The following is a 23,242-nucleotide window of genomic DNA, read 5'->3' on the forward strand; positions in this document are numbered from 1 at the left end:
TTTTTAAATTGTCAATAAGTTCTTACCCCATCACAATTTATATTTTGTATAAACATGAGTTTTGGGGAATTATAAATATTTAGTGTTAGTAGTTATAAATTTTTTTTTGGATAATTCGTTCTGAAAATCTTGCTTTCAAAAATATAGAATTTACTAGAAACATCACTAAAGGCTGATATAAATAAGTAAACTTAATTTTCTTTAGCTTTCAGTATGACTTTATCATTTCATTCACAACATTTTTTTCTTATGGTAGTTAATCAAATTAGAGTTCCTAATATACATGCCCTGAGTTGTTTGAAATTTATAAAATCTATCAGTATTAGTTGCATGCTAATAATTAAATCCATTTTATTTTTTAAAGTTATTTACTTTTCATAATAATTAAAATGATAGTTTGTTAAAGAATGTCCCCTTTTGTTTATATATTTTTCAATCAAGTCTTGTGGTTTTATGCCTCATATTCTTAGTAAACTGATGCCCCTTTAAATGAATATCGGTGACTCCATAATAAAAAATATTTTGAGGCATATGGTTTCTGCAACCTCACTGCCTGTTCAATGTACCAAATGCCATACTTTTATTATTGTTTATGTTCATATGCATTCACACTTCACTCTATTCTGAAAAAGTGATTTTTAAAAAATGATTAATTTGTTTGAGTGTTTTTATTAGAGTGAACAAACTGCATTCTGCACATAGTTATTTGTGTGACTGTATTCCCTCTAGGCTGTAAGGTCCTTGAGTACATAGTTTCTGTCTTATTTTTCTTTGAATTGTTAGTTGGAAATTGGAAGACAGTATCTTTGTATCTCTGTTGTAAAAGCCAGTTGGCTGCCAGCTGTTGTGAGCTGAGGGCATATATAACTCTCAGGGCTAGTCAGATTATGGCTGAGTAAAACTACTTGGAGACAGATTAACAAAACCTATTTAATAATTCTTGAAAGGATTAAGGTAGGAAAGGAAAGGTAAACAAAGGATTTAGGATTTATTCCCTTATCTAAAAGGAATTCACAAGAATTCTCTGATTCACAAGAATTGTTTTCTTGCTGAGTTTCTTGGAGCCTCCTTACAACTCCTTATTCTATCACTAATACCCAGGGACTATACTAAATAGCCTATACTAATTTATAATCCTATTAGATAAATAATTAAGTTTACTTTCTCTTTATATCTCTTCTAGCTTTGAATCAGTTTGGTTGTTCTCTCACTCTGCCACCTTCCAGCTTTTCAGGCCTAGATCAGGCTTCAATAGGCCTTGGTAGGCCTCAAATGGCCTACTTATCTCAGCAGTCACCCAGAGGAAAAACAGTCTCTCCTTCACTTTCTTTTGGTCTTCTCCTTAGACTTATTCCTGACACAACCTGTTTTCCTCTTTCAACTGCCACTCGGTTTTCCCAGTTTTCCCAGGGAGCAACAATACTAGGCTCCTTTCAGAGTAAAATTCCAAGAGTCTCTTGGCAGTGGGAAATCAACAACCTCTCAGGTTTCTCATAATTCCTTACCAGGAACACTGCCCAAGATTCCACCTAGCCTTAAAGGTAATTTGACCCTATCCTTAGCTACTAAGATCCAAATTTACCCAAATGCTTATTTTAATTCCAATAGTATTCTCTTTCTAACATTTTTCAAATTAGTTGAGACTGTCTCATGCTTTCTCTGTTTTTTTTTCTTATAATATTCAGTTATACTAACATGAAACTATTTATTTTATTCTCATAACTAATTGCATTTAATAGATATGTATGTAGTATCAAGTACCTCTACCTACAAGGAGTTTTTTCTTGGAAATCAGATTAAATGAATGAATGTTCTCTCTCCTTTATGGTTCTACAATTACTTTGGCACAGGCCATCAGGCACTAGTGACAGGACTTTAAAATATTCTATATGCAACAAACATTTACCTTAAAAATTATTTTTCTATTCCTTAATATTATTCACTTTTTATCTTCCAAATAAATTAAAAATATTAAAATATAAGTTTGTGATATTATTTCTTAATTCTTTGGTTCATTGATTTTGCTAAAAAATTACACATTCATGCTTATTTTATTTTGCAACCTTTTTTCAAATTAAATATATCAATTGTGGGAATCAGTACATTTATTGACATTCTTTTTTGTTTTACAAAATACTCTTAACAAAGATGGAATGTGGTAACTAGTATCAGTATCAGTAACTGCATTTTACAGGCATAGAAATGGAAGGTAGGAAATGGTAAGAAACTTGTTAAGGGTTATAGTTAATCAGTGGCAGAGGTGGGACTTGAACCTAGACCTCCCAAATCCAAGTATTATATAATTTCTCTTGCATGGTGTGACTATCAAGTTAATTGCATCAACTGGGAATCATAAATATTTTGTAGAATTTTTAATAGCAACAACTATAGATTAACTATAGATTAAATGTTAGAGGTAAACGTGGTCTAGAATATTAGGAATTTGAAGTCACCCTAGAAAATATCTAATCCACTTTTTTTGTCAGATAAGGATATTCCTTTTCTTCTTTTTGAATAGATAAATTCTTTCAAGGACCAGGAACACTAACTACATAAGTAGTAAGTCATTTGATTAGTCAGATCTTGCTTATTAGACAATCCTTCCTGCTTGATGAATTGTATTAAACCAGTTTTCTTTTTCTACAACAGATACACAATAAGTTTTGGTTTCCCTTTGCATGAACAAAAAGCAACTCTTTCCCACATGCTAGTTCTTCAAATATTAGAGAAAAAACTATTGTTACTCTTGAAAGTTTTCTTTAGTTTTGTTTAATCTAGGATTACTGTCTCAGGGCTTTCATCCTTCAGATGACATGGTTTCTAGTCAATGTCTTTGTTGTTCTTATTTGGAATTTAGCAGTGTCCCTATTAAACATTAGGTATAGAGAACTTCAGATATACTATAGGTAGTCAAAGAAACAAAGTATACCATAAGATCACTGCCTACAGTCCCACTATTATGTTTCTTTAACTGTGATTTGAGATTGCATTGGTTTATGAACTGTCACTTCAAACCTTTTTACCTTTTTAATTAAATTAAATCTATTAAATATTTAGCACCAATCATGTGTGCAATGCAATCTACTTAATGATAAAGAAAACAAATTTGCTAAAAATTGGCCTGAGTTTCTGGCCATGACTTTTTAGAACATAGTTCAAAACATAAAAATGATAGGATTCAGGCCAGGAATGGAGTACACATGAAAAGGGAAGGGAAAAACACAGTTCTAGAACTTTCCAATTCTAGTCAACAGAATCAAACTTTAAACTGAAAATGAAAGGAGAGGAAAGTATACTTACTGCCTACATATTGACTGCAAGCTTAATCCCTTCAAGTAAATACATGTGGGAAGAAGAATAGGAAGATGCTATGGTGGTCATGGGAGACAAATTTAAAGAAATCAATTAAGTAATAATCATTTATTAACCATCTCCTATGTGTCAGTCATTGTGTCAGGTGCTGAGGATTAAAATATAAATAATGAAACAATTATTAGGTTCAAGATGCAATGAGAACATAGTAATAAAATTTATGGCCTCAAAAAACTGTTTACAAATACATAAAGTATAGATAACAAGTAAGATGAACCAGAGATTCTAATGCAAAAAGAAAAACTGTATTAATCTAATTATCACTGAGACTCATGATAGAAATATCATTTAAGAAGAGTACCCACTATTCAGAAGGAACTACAGAGGTAAAAGGAAAGGGAGAGTAGTATTGTGTCTTGAGATGTATAATTAATAGAATTTGAGAATTGAAGCTAATACTTTGGGTGGCATCTCAGTAGCCATTCAATTTAACCCATACTAAAAAAAATCTCCACTGTAACCCATCAAGCAAGTTACCATCTGATCCTTTAATATCTAGCAGCTCTAATAAAAAGGAAAAATACTAGTACAAAAATGATCATAAATGCACTCTTTCTGATAATAAAAAATTGGAAAATGAGGGGGTGTCCATTGATTGGGGAATGGCTGAACAAATTGTGATATCTAATGCTGATGGAATACTATTGTGCTGAAAGGAATAATGAGCTGAAGAAATTCCATGTGAACTAGAAAGACCTCCAGGAATTGATGCAGAGCCAAAGGAGCAGAACCAGGAGAACATTGTACACATAGATGAGTGCATTATGGCACAATCAAATGTAATAGACTTTTCTTCTAACAGCAATGCAATGACCCAGGACAATTCTGAGGGACTTATGAGAAAGAATACTATCCACATCCAGAGAAAGAACTGTGGAACCAGAAATGCAGAAGAAAAACATATGATCAATCATGTAGCTTGTTAGGGATATGCTTAGGGTTTTGATGTTAAAGAATTGCCCTACTGCAGATATAAATAACACAGAAATAGGTTTTGAAAAATGATACACTTATAACCCAGTGGAACTGCTTGTCATATTCGGGAGGGGGGAGGAAAGGGTGGGGCTGGGGGGATCATGAGTCATGGAACGATGGAAAAATATTCTAAATAAAGAAGGGGAAAAATATCTAGCAGCTCTAAAATCCAAGAATTCCATTTTAAGATAGTTTTGATTATTAAGGAGTTTTCGTGATATCATTTTATGCAGTGGCATCTCCAGAACTTCTACCCTCTGAAACTAAATAGAACAAGTCTTTCTTTTGCCACTCTTCAGATTCTTCACTACAATTAGCTCCCTCAATCAAATTTGCTCCATTCTCTAAACTACACATTTCCAGATCCTACATCTCTCTTATGATATCAACTTAAGGCCTTACATCATTTTAGCTGCTTTTCTCTAGACTGTTTCCAGTTTGTCAATAGCTTTCCCAATTTTGTGTTCACTTAACTCAAAATAGTAAATACTCTAACTGAGGCTGGATGAGGCAGAATATAGTAGGACTACTATAATATCTTTATTTCTATGCCCATCAAAATGAAGAACAAAATCTATTAGCTGCCCTATGACAGAAACATATTGAATTAGCAGCCCACTAAATGTTCAGACCTTTGTTTCAAACTACTTTCTAATCACGTGTTCCTATCTTATACTGGTGGAGTTGATTTTTTTTTTAATTTTTCAAGTGCAATGCACAATTTCAAAGGTCAGAATTTGAATAACATTTCCTTAAAAAAAAAGTAGAGGTATAAACAGCTACCTAAACAGAAAGAAGTAATAAAAGAGAAAATAATTACTAAATTTTGCATAGCACTATTGAATGTAGTGGTAGGGTACTTCCTTATCCAAATATTTGTTAGAGCTCTTTCTCTGCCCAAATTGGAGGGAGAAAAGAAAACACAAAACAACTCCTGGTTTCTTTACTTGATAAGACTTAACATGTTGCATAAAGTTTTAAGACTTGCCAAACACTTTACAGATATCTCATTTGATTCTCATAACAACACTGTTAAGGTCGGTGTTATTATTAACCCCATTTGATAAATGAGGAAACTGAGCCATCTAGAGATTAAATGCCTTAGCATTACCCAACTGTTAAACAATCAAGAAAGAATTTGAACTTGACTTTTCTTGACTCAAGTCTATCACAATACCTTCCTTAATCCATTAATGAATATTTTATTCTTTAAAAGGTAAAGAAGTCAGTGGGGGAAACTTCTGAATCTGCTTCTCAACAAGGAGGAACTGGATGAGAAATGTAGGGGAAAGTGACTACTTTTCCTTTAGCATTTATCCTAGGGGAAGAGAGGAAAGCAGGCATAGTTAGTTGTACACTTAGGAATTAAAATTCAAAAGGCTTCCAAGAGTACAAGGTAGCAGAGTGGGTATAATGCTAAACTTAGAATTATAAAATTCAAATTCTGTCATTTCAGCCTATGGCCCATGGCAAGTTACAACCTTCTTTAACCTCAAGTTCTTCATCTATAAAACTGAGATAATAAAATTGTCATGGGAATCAAATAAGAAAACATTCAGAGAGCTTTAAACTATAATTGGGTTAAAGCACACTGAGACAATTGGAATGTTCCATATAATTCACTTTTCTCACCTTAAAGCACTGTATAAATGTTAGCTGCTACTATGGCAGCTGCCCACTGTCACCACCACCACCACCACCACCACCACCACCACCACCACCACCACCACTACTACTACTACTACAACTACTATTACTACTATCACATAAACTAAAGGGTGAATTTAGAAAAAAGAAAAAATATATCTGAAAAAAAGAATGATAATTATGTCAAAAGACCAGTGAGCACTCAGAAAACTTAGTTGGCAACTTAAATTCTGTGTATGTATTTTTATAGAGGTTAGAAGCAATAAATTATAACAAAGGCAACAATATGTCACAGTCCTGGAAGGAGTGACACTGTTCTCAGTATGAGCTGAGGTTTGCAAGGAAACTAATAAATAAAACTTATTTTTACATATATTGGAATGAATAAGATTGACTAATGCTTAGGATGGTTTGGATAATGATGAGTAATACCAAAGAAAAGCAGAAATGCTCATTATATGTTGATATTGTTGATTCTTTTCCTTTCCTTGCCAAGAAGTATAATCTTTGGTTTTTTGGGATTTAATACAGAAGATTGCATATAAAGATAGGAGAGCTCTTAGCTTCCATTTATAAATTTAAGCCAACAGACATTGATAAACTACATCCTAAAGTCCTGAAAGAACTTAACCTATTATGTGTGATCTTTAAAAGACTGCAGAGAATGAAGAGGTATTTCAAAATAAGAGGAAAGTTAATGTTCATTCAATTTTGAAAATGGAAAAGTAAGCAAAAACTTCAATAGGCCAGTAAATTGCTTCACTTCCTTGCAAAATTCTAATGCATTCTGTTAAAGGAATCATTAGTGAATATATAGAAAAGAACTTGGATCACCTAACATTTTGTGTAAGAAACTGACAAAGGCAATTTATGATATGAAGTCATTAGAATCTTCATGATATGGAGGTGAAATCCATGATGAATTTATAAGGCACTCAGGTATTAATTTTCAAGGATAAAATGATTGAAAAGTTTATAGATGATGCTTTCATAAAAAGATAAAAGGCATGAGCAACTGCTGGCTCAAATGCTTAGTTCATATGACAATGGTCTATGCAAACATGAAGGATATTCTTAATGAAAGCATAAAAAAGGAAAAGGCAGACTTTCATAGACAATTTGCTACAGGAGAACATCTTAATGATACAATTTGTCTGAAGCATGAAGAAAATATGAAATCTCTATTGATCTTTTTTTAAAAGCTTTTTACTTATGGAACAAAATATAACTAAAGATTCTATGAAAATTGTTTTTCACTCATATATTAAAGTTATACAAAAAGCATATGATTGAGAGACCATAAAGATATTTTGTTTAACCATCTGTTGTGTGTATGTATCAGATGAGTGTATAACAGGGAGACATGCTAAACTGTGGTGTTTGCAATTTTACAAAGATGTACTATACAAAACCAAAGGGAAAGATTCCTTCTTAATTGCAAATTTTCCAAGCACTTCTCTTTTGAGATAATATTTTAATGATGGTATCTAGCCTTGGAAAGACTACAAAGCCTCCTCAGTAAAATTATTTGTCACTAAATAAAAAACAACTGGTTATACAGGGGGGAAAGTGGATAAAAACATAGTACCCTAATTATATGTGATTGAATATGTATCCCATTGAATTAGTCCAGTAGTCTCTCTTCGCTCTCTGCATGTGTGATTTTACAGAGATACTGTAAATGAACACTGAATTGGGCCCAGAATTAGATAAGATATTAACCTATATTACCTTTAGAAATTGTAAGATACTTGCAATCATCTTAAGTTGCTTATGTGTATTCTAAGTATGTTATTTGACTTCAAATAATGGAATACAGGAAGAACCAAAATTATATGTAATGCCAAGTGATAGGAAAAGGTAGGCTGTCGGTTTAAAGAAACCTCAGCATTTAATTAATAATGACATGCATTTGGAGCAACATAAGAGACATTATCAGAGACAAAGAAGATGGTCCAGGCATATATAATAAGGTGAAAATTAGGAGATAGCCCAATTGCTGTGTTAGACTCTCTCTCAGATATTATCAGAAACAGAAATAGGTTTTGAACATGTGGAACTCTCTCGTTTTTGGAAAATTTGTGGAAAGACTTGAACTATTACAGGGTAAGAAGACATAAAAGGGAAGTTGTATTCTGTACCAATTTAGGGAATATTGACAGTTTTAAAAATAAGAATCCATTAAAACACTAAAGTGAAAATTTTTACATGGCTCTTTTCCTTTTGGAATTCATTTACTGACATTATTCTTATATGTTACTGCCACTGTCTTGTATTCATCTTTGGTTATGTGTCCCTTCTTCCATTTGTCTAGTACACTTAAAAAATCATTGGCCTTTTCAACCAATCTTATTTCCTTGGATTGCTATGCCTTTTTATTAAATTGGTATTTTAGTTATTAGAACTACTACTCATGCCTTTTCAGAAATTCTAGTAAAGGAACTGTTTCTGTCTTTTCTTTTAAAAGTCTTCTCTGAAAGAGTAGGGTTTATGTGACTGTCTAACAATGTCTTCTTGATTATTACATACTGCCTCATTATTAATTTTCTCTCTATCAGTATTTCTGTAGGCTGTTATTTCCCTAATCTCAGCTTGCCTTATTCTGAAACCCACATTTTCTGATGAGCCATAACCCATTTATCATCTCAAGTTAAACTACTAACTAAGAATTTGGTGACTTGTGAACTGGTGGGAGAGAAAGGGAGGAGGAAAGAGAAAGACAATAATTATTCTCTTTTTCTACTCTATTTTGGGTCTAAATGTTTATAGAAAAAGTATGATTAATGAAAAGGTTATAATAGGTCATAGGACATAAAATATTTTAAAGATTATTCCCCTTCACAGGACAGCTATATTATTTATGGTCAGACATTATTATAGTTCATATTTTTTCTACTCCCTCTCCCAGCTTCACCCAAATCCTCATCTACATATTCCAGGCTCTAGGAGTTTCATTGACCAGAACCTACTTTATTCTTTAGTTTATATTTCCCCACCAATATGTTTTATTTCTACTAGTAAACCAGATGACACACTCTGATAGTCTGCCATCTCTAATCTTATGACTATGAGGAAGTTCTCTATTTCCCTTAGCCAGTTATTCCAGGAAATACAGAAAGCTATGCGAAGGCCTAACCTTTGACTACTCATTTTTTCCTGAAGTCTTCTTTCTCATTTTATTTATAAGCTCAGACATGTCACTCTGCCTCCTTCTTAGTCTTTCAATCGACTTCTCCTATTTTAGGGTTTATTGTTGCTTATTCTTCTTTTCTGAAGAGGGTCAGTGACATTATAGTATGATGTTGTAACTTGTGCATGAACAGGATTTAAATGAGGCAGAGTTGCACAAAGTTCTTAGCCCCATTCTCCCTTCCAGAGTCTTCCAAATCCAGTGTCAAGACAGAAGTTAGGATGACTGGAGATGCCCCAGGATGCAGCAGATGCCCTTGGCATCTTTGATGTCTGACCCTGCTCTAGGTACTTCATAGCACTTGCTTCAGTCACCTTCATAACCATTAGAACAATTGTTTTCATCTACCTTTTCTGCAGGGGAAGTGTTCTGAATTCAGGTGTTCACTATGCCAATTTGTGTCCCATTCATCTAAATCTTTGTGAAATTTATCATAGAGCTTGATGTACTCATAGGGTTCCTGTTCTTCATCACTTTTCTGTTCAACTATTATTGTACCATTTGGTACTGTATCATCTGGGTCTGAGTCTGACTCTTGGTCATTGATTTCTGTACTCTCCAGGTCTTTCATTAGCTTTTGTTCAGTGACCTGTTGTAATTCTGTGTCAGGTGTTGGTAACCCAAGTTTTGTGTCTTGGTATGACCCTATTTAAGTGATTTTTGTATTCCCAATTCTTTTTCTATCTGTTGCCCAATAATAATGCTTTAATTCTGTGTTATGTGGTAACAAATATGATTCTTGTGGGTTTACTGCTTCTTGCTGATCTGCTATTATGTTACTGGAGTGCACAGGTTCTACCATATCTTTTGGATCAGGTTCTTATGTATCTACTCCCTCTTGTGAATCTGTTGACATAGAAACCATTCCTTCTATGGTGGTATCTTCTGGAAATGACTGCAATACAGATCCACTTGCCCCTATATCAGTGAGAGGTTTGTGCTTTTGCTCTCCCAATTCTGTCCAAAGATATGGTTCTGGAGTTTCTTGTAAATTAGTTATTATGGTGTTTACATGCACAGATTTCCTATTATCATCTTTACTTTCTTGCCCCAGGGTTTGTAATGCATTTATATAACTAGTAGATTCAGGTTTTATAGATGTTATACTACAATCTACCATCCCCTCTTCAGTTATTCCACCCTTATTCAATCCACTATTATTAACTAGTTCTGTATCACTTTGGACCACTGCTGTCTGTGAGCTAACAGCTTGCTCAGAGGAAAGGTTTGTGTTTATATTAATTTCAGTTTGAGTACTGATTGGCTGAGGTTTCACTATCAAAGACTCTTCTGTTCCCAATACCTTAAATTGTTTTGCAGTCTCTGGTTCAGGGAATAGAAAATCATTGGAATTTTGATATTGATCTCTACTAAACCCATCCCCAGGATTGGTATCTTTGAGTGTTATAGGATTTCGTGGGTAAAAGTCTTTGGCTTTGGGATTTAAGTTAGTTCTCCCCTCATTTTCCGTTCTTTCTCCCTCTTAGATGTATAAATGCATCATCTCCAAAGCTTCTTGCAACAATGTCTCATTTGGCTACCTTGTCAGAATGGTCTGGATACTTAAGGTGCTGTTTGAAAGATTTGCTAGCCCCATTTGATTTCCACTGCCTAGACCCATTCTGCAAGCTAAAAATTTTTCCAAAAAGGATTTAATCTGTTCCTTGCTTTTCTCCATGCAGTTTTGTGTACACATGTGTTGTGAACCATAAATGTCATGTTTCGTGTCTGCTATTATCTGTGCAATTTCACTCTCCATCTCAATTATAGCTTTTTGTTTTGTACTTAAGTTGCTTCCCTTGGCATCTTGCCCAACTGTTTCTCCACCACTAAAATTTTAAAGATTTCATTTTCCTTTCTACCATCTCCCTTTTTTTCCCTTTATGCTTATGCCCTCATGTTTCCTCGCTGGGGTACCTTCCAAATTCATCTCTTTTTTACTAGATAATGCTAGAACCTAGCATCATGCCGTATAATGCTTTTTACTCACTACAGCTTCTGAATAATGGGGTTTTGCTCCAGAAGCTATTGCTGCTTCCATGGATTTCAAGTCTGGGGTTTCCTGTTTTCTAAGTCTGCAGAAAGAGCAACACTGCTTACTATTAGAGTCCTGTCTCCCATAGTTTTTGTTATTATATACTTTTTCCCGATAATATATATTTTGACCTTTTCCATTCCTCTTATTTTGGCCCACTTCATAGCAATGTTTCATCGGGCAATTTCTTACTATGTGTCCATGACGATAATACAAAAAGCAAGTCCTGGTATCTCTTTGCACCCTTTGTTGACTCTGGGGTGTCTGTCTACACCATGTGGTTTGTCTGTTAAAATGTCTTAATTGTAGCCAGATTTTTAACCTCCTCTAATTCTTTCTGCCTTAATATTTCAGAGGTTTCTTGGGGCTTTTTCTTTAGATCATTCTTTTCTTTTTCTTGATCTACTTTGTTATCATGAAGATAGGTGGCAATGTCTCTTAAGTTCATTAAGTGAGATGGTGTCAAACTTAAGGTAATAATTCCTGAAGAAATCCCTCAAGTGCCTATCACAGCCCTTGAGAAATTATCTCCTCACATGCACTTCTGATTCTATTAAATCAGGGCTAAAACCTAACAGTCCCTCAGTTTTTTCGATTAGGCGATCAATAAATGTGCTTGGGTGTTCATTTTTTTCTTGGGATAATCCATCAAATCTTCCCCATGCTTTGGGTCTTTCTGACAATTGCTTCATTCCCTGAAATAGATCCTCATGGCATTTTCTTAGATTAGCCATTGATCTTGGATTAGAAAAATCTAGTTCCTCAAAAACTTCTGGCCAGCTCGTGAGTGAAGAATCTTTTCTAGTTTGCTCAATAAAATTTTTATGTTCCTGGGGTGTAAAAAGTTCAGATAAAAGAATTTCTACATCCTCAAAATATGGTTCATAGAGGCAAAATGCTCTCTTTCATTCTTTAATTGTGAGATGAGGCTCTAATAAAAATGTAGGTATACATTTATGTAAAGACTCATGAGTAGTGAATGACTTATGAACCTTTGAATGTAAAATTGGCAGACTTATCAGTGACCTTACCTACATTGCATAAAGGCATAATCTTTTGAGCCTTTGATGCAGTTGCAAGATTGTTAGCAGATGCATTAGTTGGTACCTGTATGTTACTGGCAAGGTCATTTCCCCCTAATGCACTTAATGTTGTCCCAGTATTAGTATTAGTAACTACATCATCCTTATTAGTCTGTCTCGTCATGTTTCCAATCTCCTCGTCGGTTTCCTTCCCCATGCCATGTTTTTTTCTGCATGTAATCCTGGTACATCTCAGTTATAAGAGGGATATGATAAAAAAAAAAGACTCCAATCTATTATCAATGACTAGAGCATGTACAGATTTCTTTTGGAAAATCAGGTTGGCACCAGCTTTGATATTCTTTAAGATGTTAGTTACTACCATGAACACAACATAGACTTGGAGTATGATTTGCCAGAGGTAATTTACATCTTGATAATTCATTGGCAACTGTGTCCATCCAATAGTCATATTGGATGTCTACCACTGCCTACCACTACCATCCCTGCCACTGTATTATCAATGATACAGTAGCCCCAATAAATGGCGATTATTCCTAGCACAGAAAACCAAAGTATTAGTTGTAACATGTTTCCAATTAGATCTTTCCCAGGCTCTAAGTGCCAGTAGTTAACAGTTAGAAAAATGGTTGTTGTCCCCACAAGCTTTGCTGATAGCTAGATAGGATCCACGATGGCTAGATCCTATAAGCTGACAGCTCTAGTACTGCCTCTCTTTTACAATAGACTCTTACCCTCAGGTTTTGTAACTGACCAGAGTGGCAGTTGGTAACCGACTTGTTCTCACCGCCCCCCCCAGGAATCAAGATGTTTTTGATCCTGTGTGGAAACTGCTTGGCAGAGTCAGTGACAGAGTCCACTCTCCTCAAGAGTTGTAATTGACAACTTCACAACTGACAGTTGATGGCAGTTGGTGACCGTTAGTCACTAAAGATTATTTTTTTAATAAATGGGGTTCTTCTAAATCCAGGTTCCATCTGTTTTAAAAAAGATAAAAGAAAGGGAAGTTTTGTATCCCAAGGTATGGAGAAGGAGAAAGAGAGGAGAACCCTTTCCACAAAGCAGGGTTCAGGGGAGACAGCAGATGTAACAGGTTGGCCCAGAGAGAGGAGAGGGGGTTTGAAAAATTTCCCCCTTCTGCTTTCCCCCCTTAGCTAAAGCTGCTCTCCCCACTTCGCTCTTGTCCCCCCTCCACTACTTGAGACCAAAGGTCTCCCCTTGATCCGTTCACTCACATTCAGCTTGGGGAACAGATAACTTTTAATGTTAACTCAATCAGGTTATACAAAGGAATGACGGGCAGGGAAGAATGGGAAAAGGAAAGTGGGAAAAGGGGGTCCCTGTCTCATTCTAAATCCTTTTCCTCCTCGAGTTTGGGGGGCACTCAGGCCTTGGCAGCCTGAGCCCCCTGAGAGAAAGTCAGGTTGACTCACCCCTGGGCAACAGGAGCTGAGGTAAAGTCTGCTCAGGTTTCTCTTTAGAAGTCCCTTCAATCAGGAAGTGTCGGGGGGGAAAGATTTCTAGTCACCAGCAGGAAAAGAAAAAGTCACCAAAAGGAAAAGGGGCCCCTCCCCCATCAAGGTGATCAATTTCACATACTCTTCAGTTTAGCACTTTTCCTCTAGTGCCAGTCTCTGTCACAATATGTTTGAGGTATAACCACGCCCTCCCCTAATTCACTGGGTTTGAGGCCTATCAGTCACCTTCAACCTGGCTTAGTTCCTCTGCCAAGATGGTTTATTATGATGTGGCTGCTGTGCATGCTGCAGTTTCTTGGAGCCACAGGTGACAGGCTTCAGCTGGACACCAAAGGTGGAAAAGAACATATCAAGCCTTCATAGGAGATGTGCTAATTGAAGTTAATGGGGCAGCTAGGTGCTGCAGTGGATTCAATACCAGCCTGGAGTTGAGAAGACCTGAATTCAAATTCAGCCTCAGATACTTTCTAGCTGTGGACCCTGGGCAAGTCACTTTTAACCCTGTTTGCCTTAGTTTACTCATCTGTAAAATGAGCTGGAGAAAGAACGAAATGGCAAACTACTGTAATAACTTTGCCAAGAAAATGCCAAATGAGGCCATAAAGAGTAAGACACAACTGAAAAATGACTACACAACACTAATTAAAATCACAACTGTAGACCCCCAAAATGATGATAATTATAAGCAACTAATAGAAACTACAGAGAGAAAAACTTGAATGTGATGTAGGAGAAAAAAAAAAACAACCCTTAAGGACTTATAACCACTTAGGTAAAGGAATTCTCCCTGGAGACCTATTTATTCAATTGGAAATGGGATTGAGAGACTCTGTGGTTAGGAAATCATTTTAGCCTTACCTTTTTATTCTCTTAGTAGAACCTCCAGATTGCTATGGAATTCTAAAAATAATTCTGACAGTAACAATTAATAACCTAGGTATGGAATACTAAGAGACACTGTGATCTCTGTCCTCCTCCCTATGGCATATCACAGATTAGTCTTTTTCTATGATTTCCCTCTATTTTAGTAATAATGACTATATTCTAAATCACAGTCCTTTTCTTTGTGACTATGGATAAATCACTTAATGTATCCGGCTTTTATATTTTTTTCAGTGTTAGGTTTCTCAAATGTAAAACAAAATAGTACATTTAAAATGCTTTGCAAAATCTTTAAGTGTTAACATTGTAAAAGGGAAGGGAAATACTGGTAAACAGTTATCTGAGCCAAACTGGCATTTATTAGAAGAGTAGTAAATAAAAAAATTCAGGGTCCAGACCCATATGAGTTTGGCCAAAGACCCAGAGCTCATTTGTCAACTGGTATGTATAGAGTCAAATCACATAGATCCATGTTGGTAAACCTATGGTACCAGTGATGGAGGGGGATGTCCCCCTCCCCCTCTCCACATATGCCTGAGGACATTTCTCATATGACCCGCCCCTCTGCCCAGCAGCCCAATGAGAGCACTTCCTCCCTTCCCTGTCTGAGGTAAGGAGGAGGGCTCACATGCAGCATGAGGTTGTAGTTCAGGCACTTGGGCTTTAAATATTTGCCATTACTGACATAAACTCTCCCTTGAAAGGGGGTGGTTTTCTATATCTATATCTATATCTATATCTAATATCTATATCTATATCTATATCTGATATCTATATCTGATATCTATATCTATATATATCCTCAGAAGGGACAACCAGTATTTTCATCTTTTAGAGAAGGCCACCTTCTTCAAGAACATCAGGTTTTTTTCTTATCTCTATTCAATGAAGTAATCATCTGTTTCATATATGGTGAAAATGCAGATGGCCAAAGTTACTTTCTATCTTCAAAGCGAATTGAGATAATATCTGGACACATTCCTGGATGCTAGAGATATGTGCAAAAACTCCCTTTGGCAAGGGTGTTTTTTTAAGGCACTTCAAGGGATTTTTCTTGTTATTGTTATATTCACAATATGATTATTGATTGCTGGTTTTCATACTTAATTTTTCAATCAAAAGTTGAGATTTTACTTACCATTAAATCTATGGCTCATTTTATTATTATTATATCATCTGATATTGAATGCAGAAGATATGCAGTTATAGAGAGGCATAAAATAGTGAATATTAACTGAAGGTGTTTAATTAGATTATCTTTTATGGGTTACTTTTGTTGTTTTTGCTATTCTATTTGCTATTCTATTTATTAACTTATTTAGTGAAAGATTTCAACTGGAAAACTTGAAAGCCCCTTCTAGTTGCAAGTCTATGATGCAAGTAAATAAGTACAAAAGTGGAAATAACTTGACCAGCTATTTGAAGTGAATTAGCAAGTGAATAGAAATATTCACAATCTAATAAGCTAAATAGTTATCAAAGTTGACTCACCTTTATTTCTTCTTGTTTTCAGTCTTTTGGTGTGTTCTGTTGTAATGTGTTGGGTTTTATTTTGTTTTATTTTAATTAAGATGGATGATCCATGCATATGGTTCTGTGATTATTGAGGCATTTTAAGTTTGGGAAAATTAAAAGATGTGGGATGATGTTTTATTTCAATGTGATATAGAAGAAATGGCCCTGACTCAGTCAGAGGACCTATGTTCAAATACCACCTCTAACACTAGCAAACTGCTCAAGGTATACAAGTCACTTAACCTTTCTGAGCTTCGGTTTCTTCATTGGTAAAATAAAGGGTTTAAACTAGATGATTTCTGAAGTACATTCCAGCATCATATCTGTAGCTTTAATTATATGATCCCTTTTTTCTCCTTCAACACTTAAGATTCTGTGATTAAAATATAGCATGGTGGCAAGATCATCATAGTAAAAAATCAGGTAAGTTATGAGAGGCCTTTGGAGCCTCAGTAATTTCTAAGAGAGCAGTATTTAAATAGCTCATGGATCAGATTCTATTTCTTGTTTTAGGTTGCATCTACCTCTCCCACCCCCCAAAATGTCCTTGTAATAACTATGTACTTAAAGAGACTTCCCTGTATTTTCATTATACATACTAGAGCATTGCTTTAGCATTAACATCTAGAAATCACTACTATAGTAGACTGTAGTCAAGATATGGTGACAGCTTTGTTTTACTGAAATTTTCTTTGGCGTGATATTCACAGTAGTTGGTTTTATCTAGTGCATTACTTCTGGAGAACATCTAGGATTTTATTTGTAATTTTAGATTTCTTGGAATTCTTTGGATGAAATTATTTATATAAACTATGTAAACCTCAAAATTTCTTAGACTTATAAATGTTGGAAATTTCACCATTGGGAAATTTCATACTTGAAAAATTTCCTATTGATAGTGGGTCTTGACTATTGGAATGTGAATCCCATTGGCATGGGAGGTTCCTTCTCCTTCCCTTCTTAAGATTACTTTAGGACAGAAACCCTTTGCTGAACAATGGAAAGGACTTTGACCTATGCTTAAGCATAGAACAGGAATTTCTTTGAGTCATGATTGATTTTAGAATTGATACAATGGAGATACTTGGAATCAATCTCCACCCTATTCAGTCCTAACAGGATTGAGTAAGGGCTGCAGCCTAGATCAAAATTTAATTATTCCAATCTCTACCCTACTCAGGTTAACAGGATTTAGAAAGGGCTGTAGCAAAGGATCAAAGATTTAATTATTTGAAAATATGACCTTCAACAGACATGTGCAAAGCCTCTGGGCAGTCCTGGGTTAAGCTAGAGCCTCCATTGGCACAGGGAAATTGATGGACAGTGATTGGTAGATGTGAGAACTGAGGGGAGGCAACTTGGAGGGTTTCCTTAAGGATAGGGGGTCTGAAGACTCGAGGTGGTTGAGGAGTTTGTCTGAGTGGTTGGAGTGTGCTCTGAGAAACTTGCTCTGAAGGAAGCTGAAGGTGGGGGCCTCTGAGACTGTTTCTCCATTTTGGTCACGTGATCTCTTTCCTTTGCCCCAGCTATCTAAGGGCTTGGGCCTTTTGGCCCAGCCTAAACAGAAGGGGTATTTAAGCCCTATTCCCTTCTCTCCCTTTTTCTCTCTCTCTATCTCTAATTCCTTTCTTACTCCTATTGTAATTAAACTCCATAAAAGATTTACTGCTGACTTGAGTTTTCATTTAGGAATTACATAGCTGAATTCCTTGGCGACCTTAAATTAATATATATCAGTCTTTTAAAGTGATTCCCTTGTAACAACTATTGTTCTACTCCAACAAACTATAAATATTTGTTTTCTTATCATTTCTATCCCTATAAGTCTCCATAATTTTTATTGATATATTTTCAATTTAGATAACAGAATATTATCAGGAGGAAAAAGTGGCTTGTAACAGTTGAATTAAATACTCTCAGGAGGATAATTCTTAGAGCTCTAGAGTAGGGAGCAAAAGTTTCTTTTAGCTATAAAGACAAAAAAGTCTGTTGTAAAATCTGAAATTTAATAGTAAGTATTACCCAAGAATAACAGAACATGTAGATTTTTATCCAGCTATCTCACAAGAGAAGAGTGACAGGTAAATAATTTTAATTTTCTAGGGTAATACCTTGATCTACTATGTAATTTAAGCTTATTATGGTATTTTTATTAAGAAAGTTATTTGTGCACAGATTTCGGATAAAGGTCTCTTTTGAGTACCCAAATGTGTTGCTTTTCTTTTTCCCATTTCATTTTAAAAATTAAACTTTAAAATTAAAAATGTCAATGAAAACTTTCCTAAACTGAAAAGTTCATATCCTTGATTTCATCAGTTCCACCAAATTTAGCATTTCTATATAAACCAACTTGAATTATCTTCCATTTCTTTGTTATTTTTTAAGGTGATAAATGGTTTTAGTTCCCTATAGTAGGCATTGAGGAAATATGAAGTTTTGATAATACACAGCCACTCCCTTCATGGACTTTATTGTCATTAAGATAATAAAACACAAGTATACACCTTCACACAAATGTGTATGAACTCAATATGTAATTAATGCCTTACAGAAGTATTCAACAATGTACTCTGTGAGGTTAGAGGAAATCAGAAAGAGTTATCTGAGGGTAGTATTTAAATGTTGCTTAAAAGGAGTTGATTGTAAGAAAGAGGAGAAATTACATGGGTAAAAAATGTAGAGGCAAGTGAGCATAGGGGCTTGATGGAAGGGGGTCTGAGAGTAATCTAATTTGGCTTATGTGGCAAGTGTAGGTGTGGCAAGTCTGGTATGTGTAGCTGTGACTAGGGGACCAAAGTATTTAGCTTAGGAAAATTATCTTTTTCTCATGGATTGATCTCACTTAGCAAATTGAGTCAAATATTTTGCATGGGCCAATGTAGTCTTGAATGGCTCAGAAACAGTCTCTTCTCTTACTGCCTCATCTAGATTGGGACAAAGGTCAATGCTGGGCTCCCAAAATATAGGCATCCAGGTGGCTGTACATTAGATGTGTAGTCAGGAATACCTATGTCTTAGCCAAAAGTCTGAGAAGTGATTAGGAAGAACTAAGATTTATGTCTCATATCTTCTGTTTTAGGTGGAAGAGTCATCATGACTGATTCATGATTGTCTATGAGTGATAAATAAGTGGGAGTTGTTAAAGACAACACAGGAATTTAATCCTGGGAGACACAAACAGAAATTATAAAGTTGAAAGTAGAAGATGGCACTAGGGAGATGAAATTTTAGAGTTTTATTAGAAAATAGAAAACAATTATTTGAAAATAATTTCCTTGAATTTATTTTCTGTGGGAATATTCATTGGTTGGGAGGATTAGGCATGGGGATATGAAAGTCTGGAGCTCAGAAAAGAGAGATCAAGGATACAGTTGAAGGTTTGAGAGGTATAAGTATAGACCTGATAACTGAAACTCACAGCTAAATGAGGTCAATTGTCAGACTATAGAGAAAAGAGGGTGAAGAATGCATATCCTTTTCTCCCAACAATATTATTATAATCTTATTTAGAATAGACTGGGATTATTGATTCCTTGGTGAAGTGAGTAGTAAAGTAGGTGCTTCAGAAAACCTTTTAGTTAAAAAAAATGGTTTCATTGAAAAAATTAGAGCTTCATTCTATATAAACGGAAATAAAAGAAAACTTTTGGCAATCGTTCACACCTAATGTGACATCTAATTAGCATACTACTCCATGGTTCTCCAGTGGCTGAATACTATAGTCCAAATAAGTGAATAATGAGTGTAGTTGGGAAAATGAAGGCTAACATTCAAGCATGGACTACTGCCAGAAAGAACATATCTTCATTGGATGATATATAAGAAGCAACAAGACACTGGAAATCATGGGAGAATCACCAAAACCAATCTTGCCTACTTTATTTTTACTTGGTTCCTCCATTTCAAAATTATCTCTTTGGTAGCCCTAATAGCATTTACTAAGGTCTTGGGCAAATGGAAGACTTAACAATTATAATTTAACTTGACTTGATACTAAGTTGAAACTTACTTATTTTTGTATTTAGTTTCAGGTGCAGAATTACATCTCTAATAGTCTGGTCATACTGGGAAAGTGCAGTTTTTTAAGAAAACCTGTAATAGCTCTGCTTTTATTAGAAGTGAACAACTTTACTGACAAGTTGAGGAATATGCATCAGGTACTCTTCAAAATTTTGTTCTGAGTTACAGTTATTAATGGGACAGATATTTTTAAATTATGCTCTAATAATTAACAGATAGTCTGATGGTTTTATATGTTAAATTCTTTTCAAAATTCTGGGTGAGGGAGGAGGGTATTTTTAGGAAGAAGTTACTATTCAAAGAGAGAATATCTTTCAAATTAAGAAAAATAGTAAAATCAAAATTTGAAATTTAAGACATGTAAAGTAAATGTAATAGCTGATCAGAATTTTCTTCTGGCTGGTATCCAAGATAACATTGTAATGAGAAGATGAATTTAATGTAGCAAAAATGGTAACTAATCACAAATTCTCACAATGGCTTTCATCTCCCACTACCTTCCTCACCTAACACTTTAGAGCTATTAAATTCAAACTGAAGGTCTATTGTAATTCTAGGAAGAACCTAAAGCAGCTAGATTCTGAAAATTGTCACTTAGGGTGGAAGAATGTGTGGGGTTAGATCTATGGAGGAAATAGTAAGATAATAATCTGAGTGAAAGAGATTCAAGGGCTGGGTCAGGGGAACTAATATGTAAATAATAGGACAACAGATTGTGTGGTTACATTATGGGAAATGACTATTTGCTGCTCCCTACTACAGGGAGTGGACATATGTTGTATCATCAATTGCTCCCTTCACCCAAACAAGTTGGTCTTGATCTTCGCAGGGGCACTAAGTAGAGAATAATATATTAAACTGTTTTCATATTTGCTGAGATTTCACCATCATTGCTGACAAATGCATCTGATAGAGCAATGACTGCTGCATTCTAACAACTGAAAGTTGCCACTCAATTGTTGAAGATGTAATCTAGAGATAACTAGCTGTTATTTCTTCCAGCCTATGAAGGTAGCTGTGATATAATGAAAAGAACACTGGGTTTCATTTAGTTTCAGGATTTTAGGGTTCAGGACCTCATACTAAGTTGATCTAACTGCAAGGTTTATTGTTTACAAATCAATTTTTTGGACGTTTTGTAAAAGAAGAGTATAAAACATGTTTATATCTTTAATCACCATCATCTGAGTTCCCTTCCTTTACTTGATTTAAGGAAACAAAGACACTTACACAGCTGCAACCCTTTTGGCAGTACTGTCCAGACAATATAATGCCTTAATGGCCTGCACCTGTGTGTGCTATGTGCTTTTTTTTTTTTTCTAATGAGGTAGACATGGGGGGGTTACAGCTTCTTACAAATGCATTAATCCAGAATTAATAGACCGCAAACATCTCTAAACACAAAAGGTCTGAGTAAGTTAAATAAGCCTGCAAATAAGAGCTTTATTGCCAGTGTGTACTGAACTCTTAGAAATTCAGTCAGTTTTGCTGCCTCAGTTTCCACCTATACCTTCTTCCTCCTAAATCCCCATAAATGAGCCTGATATAATTGACTTGAATCTGATTTAGAATCTAAAAATGGTCCCAAATCCTGACATTGTTAATATCTGATTTCCCTTGGGCAAATCATTTTATTAACTTCTATTTCAGTTTGCTTATCTATAAAATGAGGATAATAATACATTTACTACCTACATTGGTGATTCTTTTAAGGATCAAATGTGATATCGTGAGTTAAGCACTTTTTATTTATAAAGTGCTAAGTAGATATAAGCCACTAAGATATATACTTAACCAGTATTTATTTTCACTTAGGTCCATGTAATTTTCATTATCTCATTAATAGTATAAATATAGAAATTTAAGTAAATAATATTTGACAGTTGAGAAATCCAATTAAAATATTCAAGATAATATTTAAGTATTATTATTTAATTCTAGATAGTTATTTACTGCTAGCTTCTATGATATCAATGACTGATTATAAAAATGTGCTTGAAGCATGGACAGTGGGGAATATTTCTTTTTTGCCAGATTTTGCAACTATGCCTGTAGTCCTTATTTTTAAGTTTTTTAGAATTTCCTTAAGAAGAGTAGTAGCAGAGGTAGATTAAAATGATTAAACTAAAATAATTAACAAACTAAAATAATTAAATGAATGAAAATTATGCTTATTGGATCTATCATTACTATATTGCCAATATTAGTGGAACTGGATTTTTAATAAGAAAATTATTTCATTTCTTCTCAATCTGTTAACTGTTGTTGGGACTTCTGGGTAGCATGGCAGCAGATTAAACGCAGCTCGCTTCCCCTCCTCAGACCCAATGATACAACCAACTTCAAAAGACTCCCCCAAAAACCATCCTCATAAGAACGGAGGGCCCCTTCAGAAGGGAGCAGAACTGAAGGTACATGGGACACAGGCATTTCCACACTATGAGGGAACGAAAAAACTCCCTCCCAAACCTGAGCTGACCTACCCTCCCCCACCACACCTATGGAGCCAGAGTTAAAGTCAGCATGCGCCAGAACCAACAAGGGAGGGAGGGGTACACCAGGAGTGAGCAACGGGCAGCTCCAGATCTTGGGAGCTACTAAGACCCACCAAGGACTTACTCTTGAGAGCAGTAACACCTGAAACCCCAGTAGGCAGGCAAGGGGAGCTCAGATCTCGGGCACTCAGAACCAGCACACCACAATCAATAAGTGTGTGAAGGGCACCCCTGAAGTGAGCAAGGGGCACCTATAGGCCTTAGGAGTTAACTAAGACCACCAAGGTCCCACCCCTGAGAGCAGTAACACCCAAAACTCCAGCAGTCAGGGGAGGACAGACCTTGAACTCCCCCAGGAAGATAGTGCAGCTGTGGAGAATTGAGAGCTGGCCCGAGGCAAAAAGCCTTGAGCGATACACAGAGAGCCAAGCCCTCCGCACTCAGATTTCTGAGTGGAAAGGGAAGAGAAAACCATAGAGATGGCAAACAGTGCCCAGGGACAATTTCCCAACACCAAGAAAAGCAAGAAGAAGGAGTTGACTTTGGATAATTTTTACAGAGGAAAAATACAGAATACAGAGGAAATAGCA

The 23,242-nt window shown here is 35.4% G+C and overlaps 1 protein-coding gene across 2 annotated transcripts in view; it reads left to right on the forward strand.

Annotated features, from left to right (window-relative positions):
- MEI4 (meiotic double-stranded break formation protein 4) overlaps positions 1-23,242 on the forward strand; it is a 343,130-nt gene that overhangs the window by 232,283 nt on the left and 87,605 nt on the right. The window contains exon 4 of one of the 2 annotated variants that reach the window (XM_007484229.3): positions 20,163-20,294. The exons of the other annotated variant lie outside the window; for it this stretch is intronic. Within the exon in view, the coding sequence (XP_007484291.1) occupies positions 20,163-20,294 (132 nt within the window). The remainder of the gene's footprint in view (positions 1-20,162; positions 20,295-23,242) is intronic. 2 annotated transcript variants of the gene reach the window in all.

The sequence above is a fragment of the Monodelphis domestica genome, chromosome 2 (genome assembly GCF_027887165.1).
Source record: "Monodelphis domestica isolate mMonDom1 chromosome 2, mMonDom1.pri, whole genome shotgun sequence".
Classification (NCBI taxonomy): Eukaryota; Metazoa; Chordata; class Mammalia; order Didelphimorphia; family Didelphidae; genus Monodelphis; species Monodelphis domestica.